The 21,302-nt window shown below is 40.0% G+C and overlaps 1 protein-coding gene across 3 annotated transcripts in view; it reads left to right on the top strand.

The window, feature by feature from the left end:
* The first annotated feature begins 7,356 nt into the window (after positions 1–7,356).
* Positions 7,357–21,302, top strand: part of AK5 (adenylate kinase 5) — a 259,382-nt gene continuing 245,436 nt past the window's right edge. The window contains exons 1-3 of one of the 3 annotated variants that reach the window (XM_086390681.1): positions 7,357–7,950; positions 13,066–13,252; positions 19,078–19,245. In XM_086390681.1, the coding sequence (XP_086246807.1) occupies positions 7,891–7,950; positions 13,066–13,252; positions 19,078–19,245 (415 nt within the window). In that variant the 5' untranslated portion in view covers positions 7,357–7,890. The remainder of the gene's footprint in view (positions 7,951–13,065; positions 13,253–19,077; positions 19,246–21,302) is intronic. The other 2 variants (XM_086390683.1, XM_086390682.1) reach the window with 2 other exon arrangements.

Here is a 21,302-nt window from a genome sequence, read left to right on the forward strand (position 1 = left end):
GTGGGCTACAGCCCATAGGGTTGCAAAGAGTCGGACACAACTGAAGTGACATAGCACACAATATGTAAAATAATCTACAAGGACCTACTGTACAGCACAGGGAATTCTACTCAATGTTCTACAACCTGTATGGGAAAAGAATCTGAAAAAGAATAGATATGTGTACACCTAAAACTGACACAACATTGTAAATCAATATGTGTGTAAGTGTGTGCGTGCTCAGCCGTGTCTAACTCTTGCAACCTCATGGGCTGTAGTCTGCCAGGCTTTTCTATATGACATCAGTTATATGTGGAATCTAAAAAATATACCAACTAGTGACTATACCATAAAAGAGGCAGACTCACAAATATAGAGAACAAACTGATGGTCACAGGGAGGGGCAATATAAGGGTAGGGGATTGGGAAATATAAATTGCTGGATATAGCACAACATGAGGAATACAGCCAATATTTTATAATAACTGTAAATGGAAAGTAACCTTTAAAAATTGTATAAATTTTAAATTGTAACTGACCTCTGGCCCTCCTTACTCTCCTCTGCTTTTTTTTGCCCATGGTATCTATCGTGTTCTAACAATCTATAATATACTTATGATTTTTGACATACGTATTTTAATGTTTCCCCCTTTTAGATACATGTTCCATGCATGTGTTTTATTGGCCTATGTGCCAAGTAGCACAGCAGTGCCTACACATACTAGGAACTCAAGAAATATTTGCCTGTATGAATTATCATAAAACACTACTTTTATTCTAATTTGTGTATCCTAATTATGTATTTATAAGCCATTACATTTCTAGACATTATGAAGACATTGCTTGAACTAGATTTTCATAATATCTAAACTCCCATGTGGTAAATCAAGAATCCCTACAAATGATATTAACCCTTTCAAGTCATGATGGTATAATTTTAAAAGGTTCCAAGCTTATTTGTTTCAAAAAATATTAGAAAGTTTACTTTTCCTGCTAGGCTATCTTTTTAAATTTCTTTTAGTCCTAAGCATTCTATACATACAGCTATAGATAATTCATTCCTGCATTCATGTGTATCTATTTTAGGCCAGGCATTGTCCAAAGCACTGGGAAAATAAAGATTTCTAGAACATGGTCTCTGATGCTGAAAAGCTGATGAAAAGCTCAAAATCTCATAGTGAGAGTCTAAGCTGTAAATAAATTATTACTTACAAATGACACCATGTTGATAGCCACAGTTTGACTTTAAGTGCATTAATAAAGCACAGGCTAAGGGTGATGGATTGCAAATTCACTTCTGATCTATTTATTAAATGATAAATTCACGTGGAACTGTTAGGCCGGCATGGGATTTAAAATGAGATGGTCTTGGGTTTGAACCCCATACTACACCACCTTTCAATTTTCAACATATGTCTTTATTGAAGTGTGATATACATACAGAGAAGCACAAGTTCTATTTGCACAGCTGAATGCATTTTCACAAGATGAGCACACCCATGTAATCTGTACCCAAATCAAGGAGCAGAACATGAACCATATCCTCCCAATCCTTGAGTTCTGTCTCTTCATTCCCCTGTGGTTAGCCACTGACCTGATTTCTAACAGCATAGGCTCTTCTGCCTGTTTTTAGAACACTGTATAAATGCAATCATCCAGCTTGTATCTTTTTGTGCCTGGTGTTTAACCAATATTATGTCTGTGAGGTTCATCCATGCTGTTCCATATAGTTGTAGACTGTTTATCTTTGTTGCTTTTGTGAATCTAACACAATTTATGTGTTCTACTGCTGGTGAATATTGGAGTAGCTTCTAGTTTAGGGGTTATTTAGAATAGTGCTTCTGTGAAAATTCTTTTGGTAAATACAAAAATGTATCAGCTTTAATAGGTATTCCCAGTTTTCTGAAGTGGTTCTGCAAGTTTACATTCCCCTAGTAGTGAATGTGAGTTCTGATTACTTTTAAACTTTCCAAGTGCTTTTTTTAAAAAACATATACATAATTTTATAAGTCATGAACCTTTGAGTCCCCACCATAACAGCCTACCTCCACATACCTACTTCTATCATATTATTAAAACATATTACTTTTACCTGTACATGTACTCAGATATTACAAGCCCATCTCTTCCTACCATGCAGTGAACCTCTTGAGTCTTGCTGTTTATATTCCCAAGTCTAAACACAGGTCTGGAACACACAAAGTTGTTTCATAATTGTTTGATCAATGAATGTATTAACTAATGAATAGACAGATAAGTATATAGGATTTTCCTGTTCTTAGTGTACAAAATACATACTTGGAAATTTTCCTAACACTTTCAGATGTTGTAGGGGAAGTTCCAGGCTCTGATCTCTAACCTCCAATAATGCGAGAATTCCTAGAGATCTTTGAGATCCAGAATCCAAGTGTCTGGCTCAGCTACTCAACCAGTGCGGAGAAAAGAAACCAAGCATAGGGAAATTCCTCTTTGGCTGAAGAATTGTGCTACACACCGTTATTTTAGTTTGCATTTACCCCAGATTCCAAATATGTGCATTCCATATTTGCAAAAAAATAAAAGCTGCAGAAAGATTTTCTTAAAAAACATGTAAATAAGTGGCATATTTATCAGGCCAATTACACAATGTGGGACATCTCATATATTTAGATTTTTTTTCTATATTCACAATATAGACAATTTTTTCTATATTTATAAATGGCTCTGAAAATACAAATGGCCCAGTGGGTTGTCAATTAGTGAGGGAAATAAAATAATTAGGAGAGAGATACTGGGGGGGAAGGTTGTACAAAATGAGAGAAATTCAACATTCATGATTTCAGTAAATAGGAATGTTGAGTTCAACCTCTGAACCATGAAAAATCTTTCAAATAGAAAAGGATCTTGAGCAATTAGAAAAATCTATAGAGTTAAACTTGTCATTATACAAGTTTCCCCTCAAACATAAAATAATATCTGCTGAGAAAAGAATGGAAGGAAGGGAATAAGAACAGAAGAATGGAAGGACTCTCAATGAATACTGAGAGGTACAAAATTAAAAATGGTTGCAGGCCTTTGTACTGGCAACCCACTCCAGCATCCTTGCCTGGAAAATCCCATAAACAGAGGAGCCTGGCAGGCTACAGTGCACAGGGTCACAAAGAGTCAGACACGACTGAAGCGACTGAGCACCCACACGTGCAGGGCCTTTGTCACCTTGAAAGGCATGATATAATGATGTTCAAAGGGGTGAGGATGCATAGGGATTTGCAGTTGAACTCACGGTAACTACTAGTATAACCTGGGGATTAGGCCCTCTGAATATCTGTTATTTCATTTATAGAATGAAAATAATACATATCTCAGAGGTTGATTTAAGAACCAAATATGGCATATGTAACATACTTTGTATGTACTTCATGGCAAGTAGAAAGGTAAAAAGTAGCAAGAGTGGCAGATTTATTTCCTTGGGCTCCAAAATCATTGTGGACAGGGACTATAGCCATGAAATTAAAAGAAACTTGCTCCTTGGAAGGAAAGCTATGACAAACCTAGACAATGTATTAAAAAGTTGAGACATCACTTTACCAACAAAGCTCTATATAGCCAAAGCTATGGTTTTTCCAGTAGTCATGTACAGATGTGAAAGTTGGACCATAAAGATGGGTAAGTGCTGAAGAATTGATGCTTTCAAATTGTAGTGCTGGAGAAGATTTTTGAGAGTCCCTTGGACAGCAAGGCAATCAAACCAGTCCATCCTAAAGGAAATCAACCCTGAATATTCATTGGAAAGACTGATGCTGAAGCTCCAAAACTTGGCCACCTGATGTGAAGAGCCAGCTCATTTTAAAAGACCCTGATGCTGGGAAAGATTGAAGACAAAGGGAGAAGAGAGCGGTTGGGGATGAGATGGCTAGATAGCATCACTGACTCAATGGACATGTATTTCAGCAAACTCTGGGAGATAGTGGAAGACAGAGGAGCTTGGGCTTGCTGCAGTCTATGGGATTACAGTCAAACACAGCTTAGTGACTGAACACAACAATAAATTATACTATACAAAGTGCTTATCACAATGTCTGACTCAGAACACTCAACAAATTTTTACTTTGTCTTATGGTCAAATTTGTCATCACATCATTACTGTCAACTAAACCAAGTGCTTATGGAGGATCCTTTCAGGTTCCTCTCCTGGAGTGAGGAACTACAGCATGAGAAATATTTGATGCTTTATTGGTAAAAATTTTCTGCAGTTAAACTGGCCCCATTTAAATTATAGATGGAATAAATATCTGTTATGAATATATGAGAATTTAAGCATGGAGCTCCAGCCATCTCTGTGGGGGTTGGGAAGTGCTGTCCTGGGCACAGGGCCCTTGAGTCGTCTTTGTGTGGATGGAGCCAATGGGCTCTACTCTTAGACAGATGCTTCATGGGGACAGATCAAGGTTCAGCCCTTTGCTGAGATACAGCCTGTGTGTCAGCAGTGAGCCAGAGAAGCAGTCCCACCAAGAGGATCCTCCTCAAGAATGTCTGGACCTTTGGAAAGTTCTAGTTATCACCTCAAAGGCTATTGCTATTCCCACTTCCTCTGCTGCTTCCAGCAAACAATTTGAACTCCACCTTCTTACTTCAAATCAACAGTTAAGCATATTTGATTTTCATCATTACATTTATCAACATCTGATATGTTCTCACTTATGTCTTTGGTGAGACAGGTATTAGTTGTTTATCTGCCCTTCATGTATCAGTATCTGATGTTGTTTATGCATTCTTATTTGCTTACTGTCCATCTGCACTTCTTACACACAATCCCCAGGAGAATAGGAATTCCTCGAAAGTGAAAGTCGCTCAGTCATGTCCAACTCTTTATGACCCCAAGGACTGTACAGTCCATGGAATTCTCCAAGCCAGAATACTAGAGAGGGTAGCCTATCCCTTCTCCAGGGGATATTCCCAACCCAGGAATCGAACTGGGGTCTCCTGCATTGCAGGCAGATTCTTTAACAGCTGAGCTACCGGGGAAGCTCAAATAGCAGGAACTGTGTCTGCCTTATTCCCTGCTTTATAACCCAGCACACTCTCCTAGCACAACATGGGAGAGAAGAGATTCTGCCTGGAGACACTGCAGTAAGCATCCTGATTTGTTGAAGCATGCAAGAATATATCCCCAAGTAAACAAATGGCAAAGGGCCATGAACCCATTATATACCTACCATATATATATATACATGTAGATATATATACTGGAGAAGGCTATGGCACCCCACTCCAGTACTCTTGCCTGGAAAATCCCATGGACAGAGGAGCCTGGTAGGCTGCAGACCATGGGGTCGAGAAGAGTCGGACATGACTGAGCGACTTCACTTTCACTTTTCCCTTTCATGCATTGGAGAAGGAAATGGCAACCCACTCCAGTGTTCTTGCTTGGAGAATCCCAGGGACGGGGGAGCCTGGTGGGCCGCCGTCTATGGGGTCGCACAGAGTCGGACACGACTGAAGCGACTTAGCAGCAGCAGCAGATATATACACACATATCAGGAAGTGATGAGCCAGCTTTTCCATGGCAAGAATGTATTTGTTGTTCCTTGTCCTATTTCCTCTCTTCCAAACCATCATCCTGGCTTTTAAGCATTATAGTTCCCCCATACAGCCCTTCCCTAACAGGCTACAACTCCTTTTGCAAAAGAAATTATGAATATCTTGCTTTTATCATACATCTGGAACATACTAAAAAGCCCTGATTGTCAGTGCATAAGGCTACCTGGAAATTCCTCATATCTCTCTCCAGTTACTGTGTTTTTCAGGCTATTTAGAATATTCAGTACAATGCAGTCTTTCTTATTCACTCTTTTTATACAAGCAAGTTGTCATCCTTGCCTGACTACACTAAAGTGCATTTAGAATCACATATCCATTCAGGATCCATTCCTTCCTAGGAGAGTAGATGTGAGCTGTGTTCTTACCCATAAAGCGTGACTTGAAAGGTCCTGCAGAAAGTGACCTCTTCAGTCTTAGCTGCTTCATCTCAGCTGTGCCTGCTCATAATGTAAGCTAAGCTTTCATGTCGTGGACTCTGGTACTTACCAAGCACTGTTGCACAGGGAACAGACAATGCTTCACAACTTCCATAATCTGCTCTTAAACAAGGTAGAGAACGTCAGTAGCTGGACTATAAATGATGTGGCATATTCTGAGAGCAGAAACCAATTTCTATGGAACACCTGCCTCATTTAAGGCTACCATAAGACACATGGTTTCATAAGTCCTCAGAAAACTTTGTTTACTTTATAAAACTCAATTAATTCTTGAGCTCCCTCCGTGGGGTAAAACAAAACTGCCACTATAGAGAAGGCATGAGAAGCAGTTTTTACTGTAACCAGAAATAGAACCAAGAAAAGATCTGCAAAGATGAACTTGAAATGGACATCCAGACAAGATTTCTGGAAGCAGTTGTGGTGTCCTCTCTCCCTGGCCCAACCCCAGATGGCAATTCCTGTCAGAGCCTTCTTTCCTCTGACAAGCCTTCCCACATGTCAGGCCTTGCACAGAGCTAGAGGTCATGTTCCCAGAGTGACAGGGACCATCTTCCAAGCAGGCAACGAAATAACATTGTAATGGGGGAAATGAGTTCCCATGGGAGATGGGAGGAGGATGGTGCACCTTGATAATGGTTTGTAACAGAAGATGCTTGACCAGTAAACGCTGTTTTATCACATCCACCCATACCCACCCCAAGGTGCTCCAATGGCCTGTGGTTCACCAACCCACACATTCCTCCCATCAAATTAATGGTGGCGTCCATCCACCTACTAAGCACGTTTCCAACTGAAGCAATCTCCGACTCTCCACCACCACCCATTCTCCACCTTCCTATTTCTCTCTACAGACGTAATTACTAGTTGATTACTTACTAATCCTTCCGTTATGAGAAGGCAATGGCACCCCACTCCAATACCCTTGCCTGGAGGATCCTATGGACGGGGGAGCCTGGTGGGCTGCCGTCTATGGGGTCGCACAGAGTCGGACACGACTGAAGTGACTTAGCAGTAGCAGTAAGGATTCGTGACACTAACAGGGCAAAACTGAAGACTAGCTGGTAAAACTTTCCTGAAGGGTAGGACTATCTTAAGGGGGATGGAGTCCACACCATCAGTTCCCTTGAACTCCTCACTCCCAGCTCCCTATGAAGGATCGGTAACTTTAGAAATAAACCATAAATGCTGTGGCAATTAGGTTTCTTCCTGGGAGTTTCTTGGGCATTCAGGAGTAACTCGTGTTTGTGTGTGTGTGTGTGTGTGTGTGTGTGTGTGTGTGTGTGTGTGTAGAAGGGAAAGGGTGGCAGGTTCCTACAGACACGGACTCTGCTCCTTTGGCCACCTGATCCCAGGTGGCCGCGTGCCGGGGGCGGCGCGCAGGGAAGCACGGTGCCCGGGTGGCAGTGTGACACAGAGGGGTGTGACTGCGAGCCCCCCGCGCGCACCCGTACCCACCCTACCCCGCACCCCCCGCCCCGCAGCGTAACTGGCCGCTGCCGCCGCCGCAGACGGGGCTCGGGAGGTGCAGAGCACCGCGTGTGGAGCCGGAGAGGCGGGCGGGCTGCTGCCTGGCGTCCGCTGCACGGTCCTCCCTCCTCCGCTCTCTCCGCCTCTCCCCTGGCGGCCGCGCAGCCCGGAACCTGGGAAGCCGCGGCGCCGAGCCCGCAGCTCGGGCTCGGGGACAAGCACAGAGGCGCGGGCGGCGGGAGCGCTGAGACCACAGTCTCCACGGAGAGGCGGAGGGGAGCCCGGCCTGGGCTGGCAGGGCCGAGCGTGTGAGTGCGCGTGAAAGCGAGGACTGCACGGTGCTCGGCACTGACACCTCTGGCCCCGGCCCAGGTCGCCGCAGCCCCGGAGTCTCCCGTCTGCTCCCCAAGGCACGCGCGAAGCAGCCATGAACACCAACGAAGCCAAGGAGTATCTGGCCCGGAGAGAAATCCCTCAGCTTTTCGAGGTAGGGGGCTAGGTCTGGCAGAGACGGACGGGGAGATCGGGGCAAGGCATCCCCGAGGTTCTGGGTGAGGAAGCCGCGCCCCGTCCCACCTTGAAGACGAGGGGCATGCAAGTGAGGGCGCTTGCAGAAGCTTGCTAGCCTGCTTGCCCGGGGTTAGCTGCCTTTCTGGCGGATTGCTGGGTCCTTGGATGGCTCGGCTCTTGTCGGGTGGCTCGGCTCAGAAACCCCCATCTCGAAAATCAAGTTTCAGTCTTCAAACTGGTTCTGAAAGCAGGCTGCCCCCCGCGCATCCCTCCGATGTGGACTCCCAGGGTGGGCTGCTGGCAGCGGCCGGCCGCGCACTCCGGGGGCGAGGATCAGGCCAGGTGGGTACCCTGGCGCCTAGCAACGAGCAAGGACTCCGAACCGAGGGGTCTAGAGTCCCAGTCCCTCCGCGCGCCGAGGGTCGGGACCCCCGCGTTGACTGGGAAGTGAGGATGAAAGGGGCCCGGACAAGGGATAGCTTGGAGGAGAGGGATGAAGATGCAAAAAAAAACAAATCCAAACCCATCAAAGGCAGCGCTACCTCCCGGGTGGCAGTCACCCAACGCTGCTCTGCGCTTTCGGTGAATGAACTGCAGAGCACGTTTTCCCGTCGTCTTGGAAGAGATGGTTCTTCTTCCTCACCTCCCCAGCCCATAGCTTTCGCCCGCCTTAACCAACCCACCTAGAGAAAGCCAGTCCGAGAGGGAGTGGCGAGGCGTGCGTGACTCCTGTTGCTCTGTCTTCTTCCCACCGCAGAACAGCATCATCTGCACCAGGGCCCCCGGGGGATGGGGGACACTTTGAGAATGTGGCAGAGGAGGCTGGAGGATGAACTAGAACCTTGGTTAGTTCTAAATGACAGCCAACCTTCCGAGTTGTTTTGCTTCCTTTCCTTCTCTCTGTATTTGAATTTTAAAACATTCCTTAATCCTGTGTTTTTACTTAGGGTAAGGAAAAAAAAAAAATGGAAGCAAGCCAGGCTTCATAGAGCGAGTCCTGAAACCGGGTCCCCCATTTCTGAAAGATGATAGACTATGGACTAATGTAGTAAACTAGAAGTGCATTGCTCTTTCTCCTATTTGAGCGGGGTTGTTCTGCTAAAAGGAATTTTATAACACTACTTGGAAAAATAATTTTGTCTCTGTTTTCCCAAATTGTCTTTAAATGGACCTCCATAATTATAGATCTTCCTTTTTAACTCACCTCTTAAGCCACCGATTTCAGGTCTATCTGAAAACAAGATATCCAGGTAAATCACCCACTAAGCACAAGCCTAGTATGTGAAACTCAAGTCTAGCAAATGTGTCACTAATATTTGAAAATAATCAGGAGATGTTGCATACGGATAGGTCTTGAGGGTTTGTACGATTCTTGTTAAGAATTTTTCTTTGTTTCTATTTTCAAAAAGTAAAGATGGAGATGAAGAGCTGAAGGGTTTTGTCCATAAATACTACTACTGAAATCAGTGTCATTCCTAAAAGAGTAATTAGAAGCATCTGCAGGAGGGTCACCTGATTGCAAAGTGCCACTTAAATAGTACTCCTATTTTCTTTATAAATGTGGGTACTGTTTTTCCCCTTGGTAACCGCAGAGAATTTTGATCATTTGTGCATGAAAATCTACACTGTTTATGCAAATAAGCGATGGCAGGTGCTTTTGTTCAGGTGCTATGCTTTTCCTTGGCTTTTCTGCATATGAATGGGAGGTTACAAAGTAGTACACAGCCAGAATAGGAAGTCAACTTGCTTAGGTGAAATACAGAATTATAGAGTACTTAAATGCAATCCCAGGCAATGCAAAGATGGAAGGAGACTGCTGGTGACCTCCAAAAGCTCCATCCTTCCTGTAAGAAGAATCTGTGCTGTTCATAGCACAAGAGAAAAGTAAAACTTGGCAGTTCTCCATGTGATGAATGTAGATAGCAAAACCAAATGCTTTAAGTTTCCAAACTGGATTTTATCCTTCAAAAATGCCATACGGGTACCTATATAAAGTTTCTAGGTATACAAAGTTTCAATTAAATATCTATCAAACCCAAAACATTGGACACAGTTGTAGATACTAGACACCGCTGTAGACCAAGTGAATGATTATTGAATCTGCATATTGTCAAGCAACAATCTGTATCTTACTGACATTTCAGATTTCTTTCTGACATGAGATGTCACATGAGCTAAAAGGATAAGTTCAAGTTTGGGATGTGTTTCCATTTCTAGATTAAATGTTTAAGGCAAAACTCACTTTTCCCTAATTTTGTCATGAAATCTTAACTCTAGTTAACTTTATGGTATGTATACTGATCTTGTGTCGTACCTTACAGCAGAGATTTGGCAATCCATTTGAATACTGGGGAAAGTCAAAATAGATTACTCAAGTTCTCAGAGTAACTCAAATAGACTGAGTAAAAAAATATCTGCTGGTTGTTTTGGATCCCTGATGGTGACTATTAGAAGAAAAGATTTAAATTATCTATGAAGGAGTGGACCTCATTCTTGCTTCTGATATCTGAACCCCTTTTGGAGTTAGATTCAGTTAGAGAGAGTGGAAACATATATTTTCCAGCAAACAATTCTTCATTGAGTATGTTCGCTCATTTTAGGGCAATAAAAGGGATAAAAACTCAATGTTGGCTTAAAACTCAACATTCAAAAAATTAGGATCATGGCATCCGGTCCCATCACTTCATGGCTGATAGATGAGGAAACAATGGAAACAGTGATTGACTTTATCTTTTTTGGGCTCCAGAATCACTGCAGATAGTGACTGCAGCCATGAAATTAAAAGACGCTTGCTCCTTGGAAGAAAAGCTATGACCAACCTAGACAGCATATTAAAAAGCAGAGACATTACTTTGCTGACAAAGGTCCATCTAGTCAAAGCTATGGTTTTTCCAGTAGTCATTTATGAATGTGAGAGTTAGACTATAAAGAAAGCTGAGCACCAAAGAATTGATGCTTTTGAACTGTGGTGTTGGAGGCGACTCTTGAGAGTTCCTTGGACTACAAGGAGATCAAACAAGTCAATCCTAAAGGAAATCAGTCCTGAATATTCATTGGAAGGACTGATGCTTAAGCTGAAACTCCAACTTGGCCACCTGATGCAAAAAACTGACTCATTGGGAAAGACTCTGATACTGGGAAAGATTGAGGGCAGGAGGAGAAGGGGATAACAGAGGATAAGATGGTTGGATGGCATCACTGACTCAATGGCCATGAGTTTGAGCAAGCTCCAGGAGCTGGTGATGGACAGTGGGACCTGGCATGTTGCAGTTCATGGGATTGCAAAGAGTCAGACATGACTGAGCGACTGAACTAAGGGATAAAAAAAAATTAAAGATCTAATCTCAGTTGGTAAAGAATCTGCCTGCAATGCAGGAGACCTGGGTTTGATCCCTGGGTTGTGAAGATCCCCTGAAGAAGGGATAGGCTACCCACTCCAGTATTCTGGCCTGGAGAATTCCATGGACTGTATAGTCCATGGGGTCGCAAAGAGTCGGATATGACTGAGTGACTTTCACTTTCACTTTCAATCTTGAATGACTCAAATTGCAGTTGGATTACCTATGGGGCACAGATTTTCTGGCACTTTCTTTTTATCCCATATATGTTTTTGCAAGCTGTAGAGAGCGGAATATAGGAAATCAAAACCATTGAGTTGGAATCCTAGGCCTACAAGTTTCTAGCTGAGTAACCTAGGTCAATTCACTAACATCTCTGAACCCTGATTTCCTAGTCTATGAATGGGGATAATAATGCCACATAGGACTGAAAGTGCATTAAGTAAGCTAAAGCACACAGATATACAGTAAGATCTACATCCTGTAGATGTAGTAAGTCCTGTCACGGAGTTAGCTACGTTAATGTAGGAGGAATGTGAGGAGTTAAACGCAATGTGTGTGTATGTGTGTGTGTGTGTGTGTATGGATGTGAATGCCCAGGTTAGTTTTTTCCACTCCCTCTGCAGTTGAACCCCTCAGATTGAACATTCTAACCCATATTATTTAGGGTTTCGGAGGACTAATGTACCTGGTAGAAACTGCCTACTATTTTGAGCAACTTGCACAAGAATAATTTGAAAATAAAGTGCTGTATTTAGAAAAGCTGTTAGCCTTTCGAAGAGTGTACGTTTTGTTTATTAATAACAATGATAATAACCCTCAATGCTTTCCATAATATACTCCAAAAGAAAACATTTTTCACATCAGTTCAGCTCCCAGGAATGAGCATTTCCAAATTTGTAGCACTTATAGAAATTAATACTTGTGACATATCAGACACCAGGCTTTCTTCTGTAATTTCAATTACATATTGAAATATCACATTGTAGTGATTTATTATATATCAAATAGATTTTCTGGAGTCAGTCTTTACGTTTTGAGTGAATTTTTTTTCTGATTAGAGAACAGTCCAGGATGTACCTGTCATGTGCAAGGAAAAGTGTCAGAGGTTGGATATTGAGAAATAAATAAGACCCACACTGTATTGTTGAAGATTTTATAGGTTAGAAGAGAAGACCAAAACATAAACTGATGGTTTTAGTATGAATGACAGGTAAGAGTTTTTTCTGGGTACAATGAACACCAAAGAAGGGGTCTGCAAGCCAACCCGAGGGCTCAGTGGGGACTTTCTGATGATTATGATGGTTAATGTTGATGTTAAAACCATCAACATTTAAAATGTTCCAGGTGTTTCAATCCATAAATCACCCTCTGCAACTGAGGCTTGGAGACTTTAAGGATGGGTAGGAATGAAATCAATCATGACTGGCGCATTTTTACACACTGTACTTAATCTCATATTGATAGAGTTCTTCCATTGTAAACAATGCAGTTGGCCTTCATTGTTTTTGTTTTTGTGTTTTGGCCTTAGTTGTTTAAAGAACAGAGAATGCTGAGCTGAAAACTAACTGGTCAAGAATTTAAGGGGTTGTTTTAATTACTCAATAAAAGCATAATTTCAACTCAAATTGTTGATTTAAAAAAAATGCAAAGAATCCAAACAACCCAGAATTTAAAGATGGGATATACACTATTTTGACAAAGGTGGTTTAAAAACATATTTTATGTGGACGTATTTTGTTGTTATATTTCAGAGCCTTTTGAATGGACTGATGTGTTCAAAGCCTGAAGACCCAGTAGAGTACTTGGAAAGTTGTTTACAAAAAGTAAAGGAGTTAGGGGGCTGTGACAAGGTGAAATGGGATACATTTGTAAGCCAGGAGAAGAAGACTTTACCTCCACTCAATGGAGGACAGTCACGGAGATCCTTCCTAAGAAATGGTAATGTATATGTAGAATAACAGTTTATATTTATAGCAATATTCTTTAAAACATAACATATAAACTGTAGGCAGTGATTTAATTTAATAGGTTTTCAAATGCCTGAAAGGATATTTGGTCCTGAAACATGACTAATTTCTCTCTGCTACTAATTCTAATCTCCTCTATGATAAGACAAACACAATTACATACTGTTGTCCAGTACTTCACTAAAAGCTTAATGAAATTTTTTACTGACTTCATTATTTTGTAAAATGAATTACATTAGCAAACTGAATTTTTCTTAAAATTGCAATAAGACTTTTCCAAATAAATGAGTAGATGACAGACAAAATTGATAGTTATTAATAACTATAACATTTTTATTAGCTAAGAAGAGATTTAACTTGTTGCTGTGTTTCCAAATGCATTTTAATGTATCTGCATAAATGCATATAAAGTTTATACTAGTTAACTCAAGAAGGATTTATTTAGCAGCTGCTGAATGCAAAGCATGAGATTAGGCATTTGGGTGCTATGAAAGAAATGGTATGCATAAACTTGTTTAACAATTTTAGGAATAATTTGGTACTAAGAACTGGAGTTCACTAGAGGAGATTCTTGGTATTCTAGCTTTCCAAAATTTGTGTTTATCAAAATTAGTTCAACATCAGCCAAGCAGCCTTTTAGGCTCCAGATGAAATTGAGAAATACAATAGTATTTGCAAAGTGGAATCAGTTCCAGTCAGAAGAAGCCAATTAATTCTTTTCCAGTGGCCAAAATCATTCTATTTTCAAAATTTAAACCATTCTTAAAAATTGTACCTAGAAAAGTTTTAATTATGCAGACAGAATTTGAAACAGAGACAATTCTATTTACAATAAATACAAGAGGAAATACATTTTAGTTTGTTTTATCTTACCATTGGGGCTTCCCTGGTGGCTTAGTGGTAAAGAACCCACCTGCCAATGCAGGAGACACGGATTCAATCCCTGAGTTGAAAAGATCCCCTGGAGAAGGAAATGGCAACCCACTCCAGTATTCTTGCCTGGAAAATTCCATGGACAGGAGAGCCTGGTGGGCTACAGTCCATAGGGTTGCAAAGAGTCAGACACAACTTAACGACTAAACAACAGCAACACCTTACCTTGACACCCTTAAATTTTATTTGAACATAGGGAGGAGTCATAGTGTATTAATTTTTAGGAAACACAAGCAAGGAGAAAAAGCAGAAATGCTATTTTCTCAGAAATATCTCCAGAGAGAAGACTTCTCTGTCCATGCAGGAGCTCCTCTAGGTCATTAGGCTTCCGTGTTCAAAAGAGCACCTGTAGGCAGTTATCACGGTGGCAGACCACTTTGGAAATTACTGCTTAAGGGAACACAATGATATTTCTGTGAGCTTGAAGGGTTCATACACCTTCCCTAAAGGGCTAATTTCCTTCCCAGAATGTCATAATATATTTGTATCTGGCTCAATGTTAATTACATGCCCTCTGCCCTTGTTAAATCAAGTGACAAATATGGGGAACTTCTTTTTAAACCTTTAAGCACTACAAACCTTAAGTATTACTGGATTTAGTCTAAGATATGTTTATGCTTTCAAATGTAAATCTAAGAGGATGTGACATTCACCTATCGAAAAGCTGCTCTCAGACTGGTTGTATAAACTACTATTTTGTAACAAAATGAAATCTGAATGCTTCTATTTTATACTATTAATTGTCTTCATTATATATATAAGCCAGGCAGGCCAAGTATGTAATAGACAATGGTGGGGACTATGGTGAAACTGGCGAACAAGACTAGAGGGAACAGTCATTGTCTAAAGGCAGTCAAGCACAAATATTGGGAAAACGTCAAGATGAACAAAGCACATCTATGGGGCTGAACTGGACCCACTGATGACCATTTTGGAGCTCTCGATTAGCAGAATGAGCTACAATAGGAATGGAAAATGTAGGTTTAACTTTCATTAAAAATGGAAATTGCTTGTTAATTTTAGACTCTCCATACCTACTGACACTTTACCAGAATTCCCACTTAGAAATCTTTTACTTAATCATCAAATAAAAGCTTTCACATACTATGGTAACTAGAATGTTGTATCACACTGTCTGATATCTGGAACATAGCCTAAAATGCAGAAAATAGTTTCTAAATAGATGAACCCTGTAATAATAAAATTTTATTTTATGAAATGCTATACAAGTTTGTGCTTTGTAGGTTTTTAACTGTGATTTATAGAATACATTGTTTAAAATCAACAGTATTGCTAACTTCCCTGTAACTTAAAGTGTTGTTATTATTTCTAGAAATAAAAAGTGACTTGTGCATTTTTGCTGAAATATTAACAGAGCTATGCTAATATATAATTATCATGAAAAATTATTCTGTGAAATAAAACATTTAAATAATTTTTAAGCAACTTACTTTTCTAAGTAAAAATATAAAACAAGGATAAATTATTAGCTGACGGTTCTTTAAAATGTTGTACTATAAATGTGAGATGAGCATCCATTTTTTTGCAGTGTATGTACAACTGAACAAATGATTACTCATAAATTAAGAGTTTTAGTCCCATAGCTCCAAATGTCTATAGAACTTTTCTTTTGGAATATCTCATTGTCATCTTTACTGAACATGTCAGAAACTAAACAAATCATATTTGCGTCAAAACGACCCTCCTTTTCTTATTTCCATGGAGTCAGTCAATGAGTCAGTTGAGCTATAAAATAACCATGTATTGAGTACTGCTATGTGTCAGACACACTTTTAAGACTGAGATTGTGTAGCCTCCAAGAAAGAACAAACATGGCACATGCCCCCACGGAACTTACAGTGTGGGATGAAGCCAGGCATTAAATATGTAATTAGAAGCACAGCATACCATATGCTGATATTAACAAGGCAGATGGATCCATCCTCAGCTAGATTCAAGGTAGGCTTCCTAGAACTGATATGCTAATATAAGAGACAGAAAGCTGAGTAGGTGTCAGACAGAAAAGGATGGAGGAGATTGAGAGTGTACTAGGGAATAGAGAACAGAAATACCTGACATGGGAGAGGCCAGGATAAAGACAGGAAGGAGAGAAGCCCAATATTTCTGGAACACTCAAGAGAGGACAGGAAGATACAGTATGAAATGCAGTGTGTTCCCTATCTTTTAGGCTTTTCACCTGGCAGTTGTTTTTGAACAGTCACCTTCATGATCTCTCATGTGTGCGTGCACGCTAAGTCACTTCAGTCATGTCCAACCTGTGCGACCCTTTGGACTGTAGCCCATCAGCTCCTCTGTCCATGGGATTCTCCAGGCAAGAATATTAGAGTGAACTGCCATACCCTCCTCCAGGAGAGTATGGCAGAAGATCTCCTCCAGGAGATCTTCCTGACCCAGGGAATGAACTCATGTCTCCTGCATTGGCAGACAGGTTCTTTACCACTAGCGCCATCTGGGAAGCCCATATCCTAATCCAAATCATGTCCTTCATATCCAGCCACTCATTTCCATATCCCCTATTTCCCCTCTTACCTAAGCCCTCACTTCTCTTGTGTGAATCACTTTAACAGCCTTCTAGCTGTACTCTTTCTGCTCCTAGTTTTTCCCTACTCAAATCCATTCTAACCATCACCAGATTTATTTTCCTGGAAAACATATTTCATTATGTCATTTCTCTATGCCCAAAAAAGCCTCCACTGGGTTTCTACCAGATTGAAACTGAAACCCTTACCCTGGTGATTAAAGTCCTCCACATTGTGACCACACACTACCTACCCATCTTCTGGCTTTTCTCCATGTGTGTGCTAAGTCGCTGCTATCATGGAACTTTTTCTAATGGGAGAGGACAAACAACGAATGAATTAGAGGCCTCTCAGATGGTGAAGTGGTATATGCTGTGCAGAGCATTATTATAAGGGGTGATGTCCTTGAAACTAACCGAGTGGCTGCCCCAGATTAAAATGTCAGTAAAGTCCTCTTATAAGAGGTAACATTTAAACTGAAATGTGAGTGACAAGAAGCAGTTAGCCATGGGCTCAGTAAGGAAAGAGTATTTCAAGCAATGGACTTTGGGCCAAGTGTGAAAGCAAGCAACCAGTAGAGGTCTATTGCAGTAGTCTGGGTAAATGATGGTAGTTTGGGGAAGAGTTGTGGTAATGGAGACACAGAAAAAAAAACTGTGCATTTCAGATATGTTTTAGAGGTAAGTCTATGGGAACAGATGTGAAGAGTGAGGGAAGAAAATAGTCAAGGATAATGCTTAAAGTGGTGCCCTGTGTTGGATGAAGCAATTCAATTTCAAGGCAGAACAGATAATATTGTTAGTGCCTTTACTAACATAGCCCTTCCCAGAATTTTCTAAAGAATACCCACTGCCATCTGTAGACAATCTCACTCTCTTCATATAAACGAAGTGAGTCCCATGAGTTAGTAGTCAATGACCTCATTTATTGTATGAACAGAAAATGAAAAGTTCTGCCTTATCAGCATCTCCTGGGGAGATGTGAGCATTATGCCATGCTAAAATTCAGTAATACCCTTAACCAGATTTCTCATGGAAGGCCAGGTGACTTTCTGTCTCCTTTGTGCTGTTGCCTTTGGGGTAGTTACAGCTTCTCTTTGTCTCCTTGAATACCAGACCATGATGAAGAAGGAAGGATCTATGAATCAAATATCAATAGCTGGTTGAGGCCATCTGCCTGACTTGGGCTTGCCAGCTCTGTCCTCTGGTCTATTTGAATATGTCATTTGTATTTCCGACTCTTGAGTCTTGTATTTTATTTCTCCCAACTGAGAAATCCTTTCTACATTTCATCACCTGTTCTAGTCTTTCGAGGTTCAAGTCCTGCCTCCTTTGCAAGTTCTTTTATACCACTCCAGCCCAGATGGATCTACTCATTCATTGAACTCCTATAATGTTTACCATGGAGATATTCATTTTAGCACTTAACAAACCTGGTATACATACTACTACCAAATATAAGCATATAAGCTCTATATTGTAAGCTCTGTGAGGACAGGATTACATCTTATTTTATTCTTCTACTGAACCATCCTCAACATACTAACATGTCTAACAATAAAGAGCTATTGTAGATGTAAATTTAAATCTTCATAGTCACATTTTTAAATCAAGGAGATTAAAGATAATAAATATTGGGAAAGTAAAGTGAATTGACAATGAAAGATGTTCCAAATGTAGAAAACGTTTGCTGCTCTCTGCCTTGTAACAATACCTTAAGTTTTTGTGCATTATGCCACCAAGCTGTTCCACGGAATGACATCATATTACCTGAATCATAGTGACTGCATATCTATATTTATGGATAAATGAAACTTACTATATGTTAGCATTACCTCCATGGGCAGCTGCATATGGTTGTGAAAGTCGTGAAGGTATGCAGTACACTGCTTTAGGGAGCACCATTTTAGGAGAACAGGATATACATGAACTACCAAGCAAGAGTAGGCGAACTTAAGGTTCCTCTAGGGCCAAAGTTGGCAGCCTATGAACCCAGGGCCAAGTCTGGCTTACTGCTTGTTTTTTATAAACAAAATTTAATTGGAACACAAGCACATCCATTTGTTTACTTATTATCTAAGACTGTTTTCCTAACTGTTAATAATTGTAATATGAAACTCTATGTCCCTCAAAGCCCCAAGTGGAGACTATCTGACCCTTTAAGGAAAAGTTTGCTGACCACTTAAGGGGACAGGAATCTACTCTCAGTTGAAAACAATCACAATCATTTAATTTTAAAGTTTCTTCAAGTAATTGGTTAAGTGCATAAAATGTTTTATTGTGCTTTTTTTTTTCCGTTTCAAAGTTATCTTACTCTTTTGCAGTAATGCCTGAAAATTCAAACTTTCCTTATCGGCGGTATGATCGGCTCCCTCCAATCCATCAATTCTCCATAGAAAGTGACACGGACCTTTCTGAGACTGCAGAGCTGATTGAGGAGTATGAGGTCTTTGATCCTACTAGACCTCGACCAAAAATCATTCTTGTCATAGGTATGAGGCAGAAAGCAAAATTCTCATTCTATTGCTCTTTGTTCATATGTTTATGTTTCAAAAATTATGTCAACTATGCACCATATTTGCAAATACTTAGTTGGATAATCGGAGAAGGCAATGGCACCCCACTCCAGTAATCTTGCCTGGAAAATCCCATGGATGGAGGAGCCTGGTAGGCTGCAGTCCATGAGGTCGCTAAGAGTCGAACACGACTGAGCGACTTCACTTTCACTTTTCACTTTCATGCATTGGAGAAGGAAATGGCAACCCACTCCAGTGTTCTTGACTGGAGAATCCCAGGGAAACAAAAACAGTAGATGGACATATTTTTAGCATCATTTTCAATAAAATATATTGTTATATTTAATGCCTATTGCACTTTTATAGAATCTCATTACAATGTTGTAGAAATCCTTGGTCATTGAAAATAAGTGACCTCTTCAAGATTTATTGTCTTGTGGTTGTTATCTGCTGAATTTTTAACATAGGTAACTGCATCCATTAGAAGTGTTCTAAACATGATATGGTTTTTTTCCCTTTAACTCAACAAACTGAATTTTTACTGACCATTAACTTTTAAGCAAAAAATAAATAATAAGAATATGTAGGTAAAGATTCATATAAATGAATCTTCCTTATGACATACTGGCATCTACAATAAAATCTAAGTTTGATATTATTAGACAAGCAAATCTAATAGAACAATGTTTTACACAGCAATTATCATCTGAGTATTAATGAATACAACAAGGATAATAGTTAATTTTTAAAATCACCACTGTGAATTTTACGTTGAATATGACAATATCAGTCTGATGGCATTTCACAAGGAATAGATATTGAAAATATCATAAGTAATTTTACAACATGCATTTTTGACCATGCTTGCAATTCTAGCTTCCTCAAAAGCTGTAGAATTATGAGAGACTGTGAACATGAAACATTTGTAATCATTGTAATCATCTCACTTTCCAATTTGACTCAGCTTTTGCAAAGATGACCAAAAGCAAAAATCTAGTGTGCAATATTCAAAGCTATTCTAGCCAGTAATTGTTAGCCAAAGGCCACATGTATACAGCCCCCAGGCAAAGAAATACTGTTCCCAGAAGACATAATGATGATGGCAACTGGGAAAAAACATGCCAATAAACGTAAGAAAAAGAATTCAAGTTACCAGACTAGCAGGAGGGACATTTGTACATCTATAAGTGTAATGAAAATAAAGTTGCAAATATATTTAGCCCTGGATTGTTATAATAATTGTAGAATGAGAGCACAGAAATCAATTTTCTAAAATGTCAAAATATTCTCATGGTTTATGGCAGCCACTAACTATTATGCCATAAATCTCTATCTATTCTTGAAACTGGAATTTTTGTGTATGTGCTTAAAATTTTGGAGTTCTTACCTAGAAGACAAGGAAATGCTTTATTAAAAAATAAAGCCAGAGGTAAAGAATTGTTGGAAATTATTTCATCATTTTATAATGAGATATTCTCTCCGTTTTGTTTTTCTTGTTGTTGTTAGTACAGTATTGGCGATTATTATTAAGATAAATGAAAGCTTGATTGTTCATGAAAAGGGTGTAATACAAGTTGCTGTTGTAAAAATAGCGCGTGTATATGAATTTTTTGTACACTGTGAGTTTTATATGAAAATGATTAAAATATTTCCGTAAACTAAGATCTGTGGAGAAGATACAAATGCTCAAATCCCATCCGCTTCACAGTTCTTTTTTACTAAATAAAATCAACTAGTTTCCCAAGGGTGTGATTTTGGCTTTGGACTTACACAATGTGTTGTAACATTTTATGTGTTATAAGAATGAAACAGAACCAGTGAGTGGAAATAACTCTTAGAGGACTGAGATAGGAGAAGAAAAGAATTGAACCTTAGGTTGTCTGAGAAAATTGGGACAATTTTATGACTTTTGAGGAATTATAAAATAATTGTACCTGAACCTTACAAATTTTTATTAGTTCCATCCTGACAAAGAGTGGGGGACAGATACCCACATCTAAATAAGCAAAATTTCCCTTCTGGCAATACAAAAA

Source organism: Bos grunniens, chromosome 3 (assembly GCF_055505025.1).
Source record: "Bos grunniens cultivar Pamir isolate PY7600 chromosome 3, Bosgru_T2T1.0, whole genome shotgun sequence".
Taxonomy (NCBI): domain Eukaryota; kingdom Metazoa; phylum Chordata; class Mammalia; order Artiodactyla; family Bovidae; genus Bos; species Bos grunniens.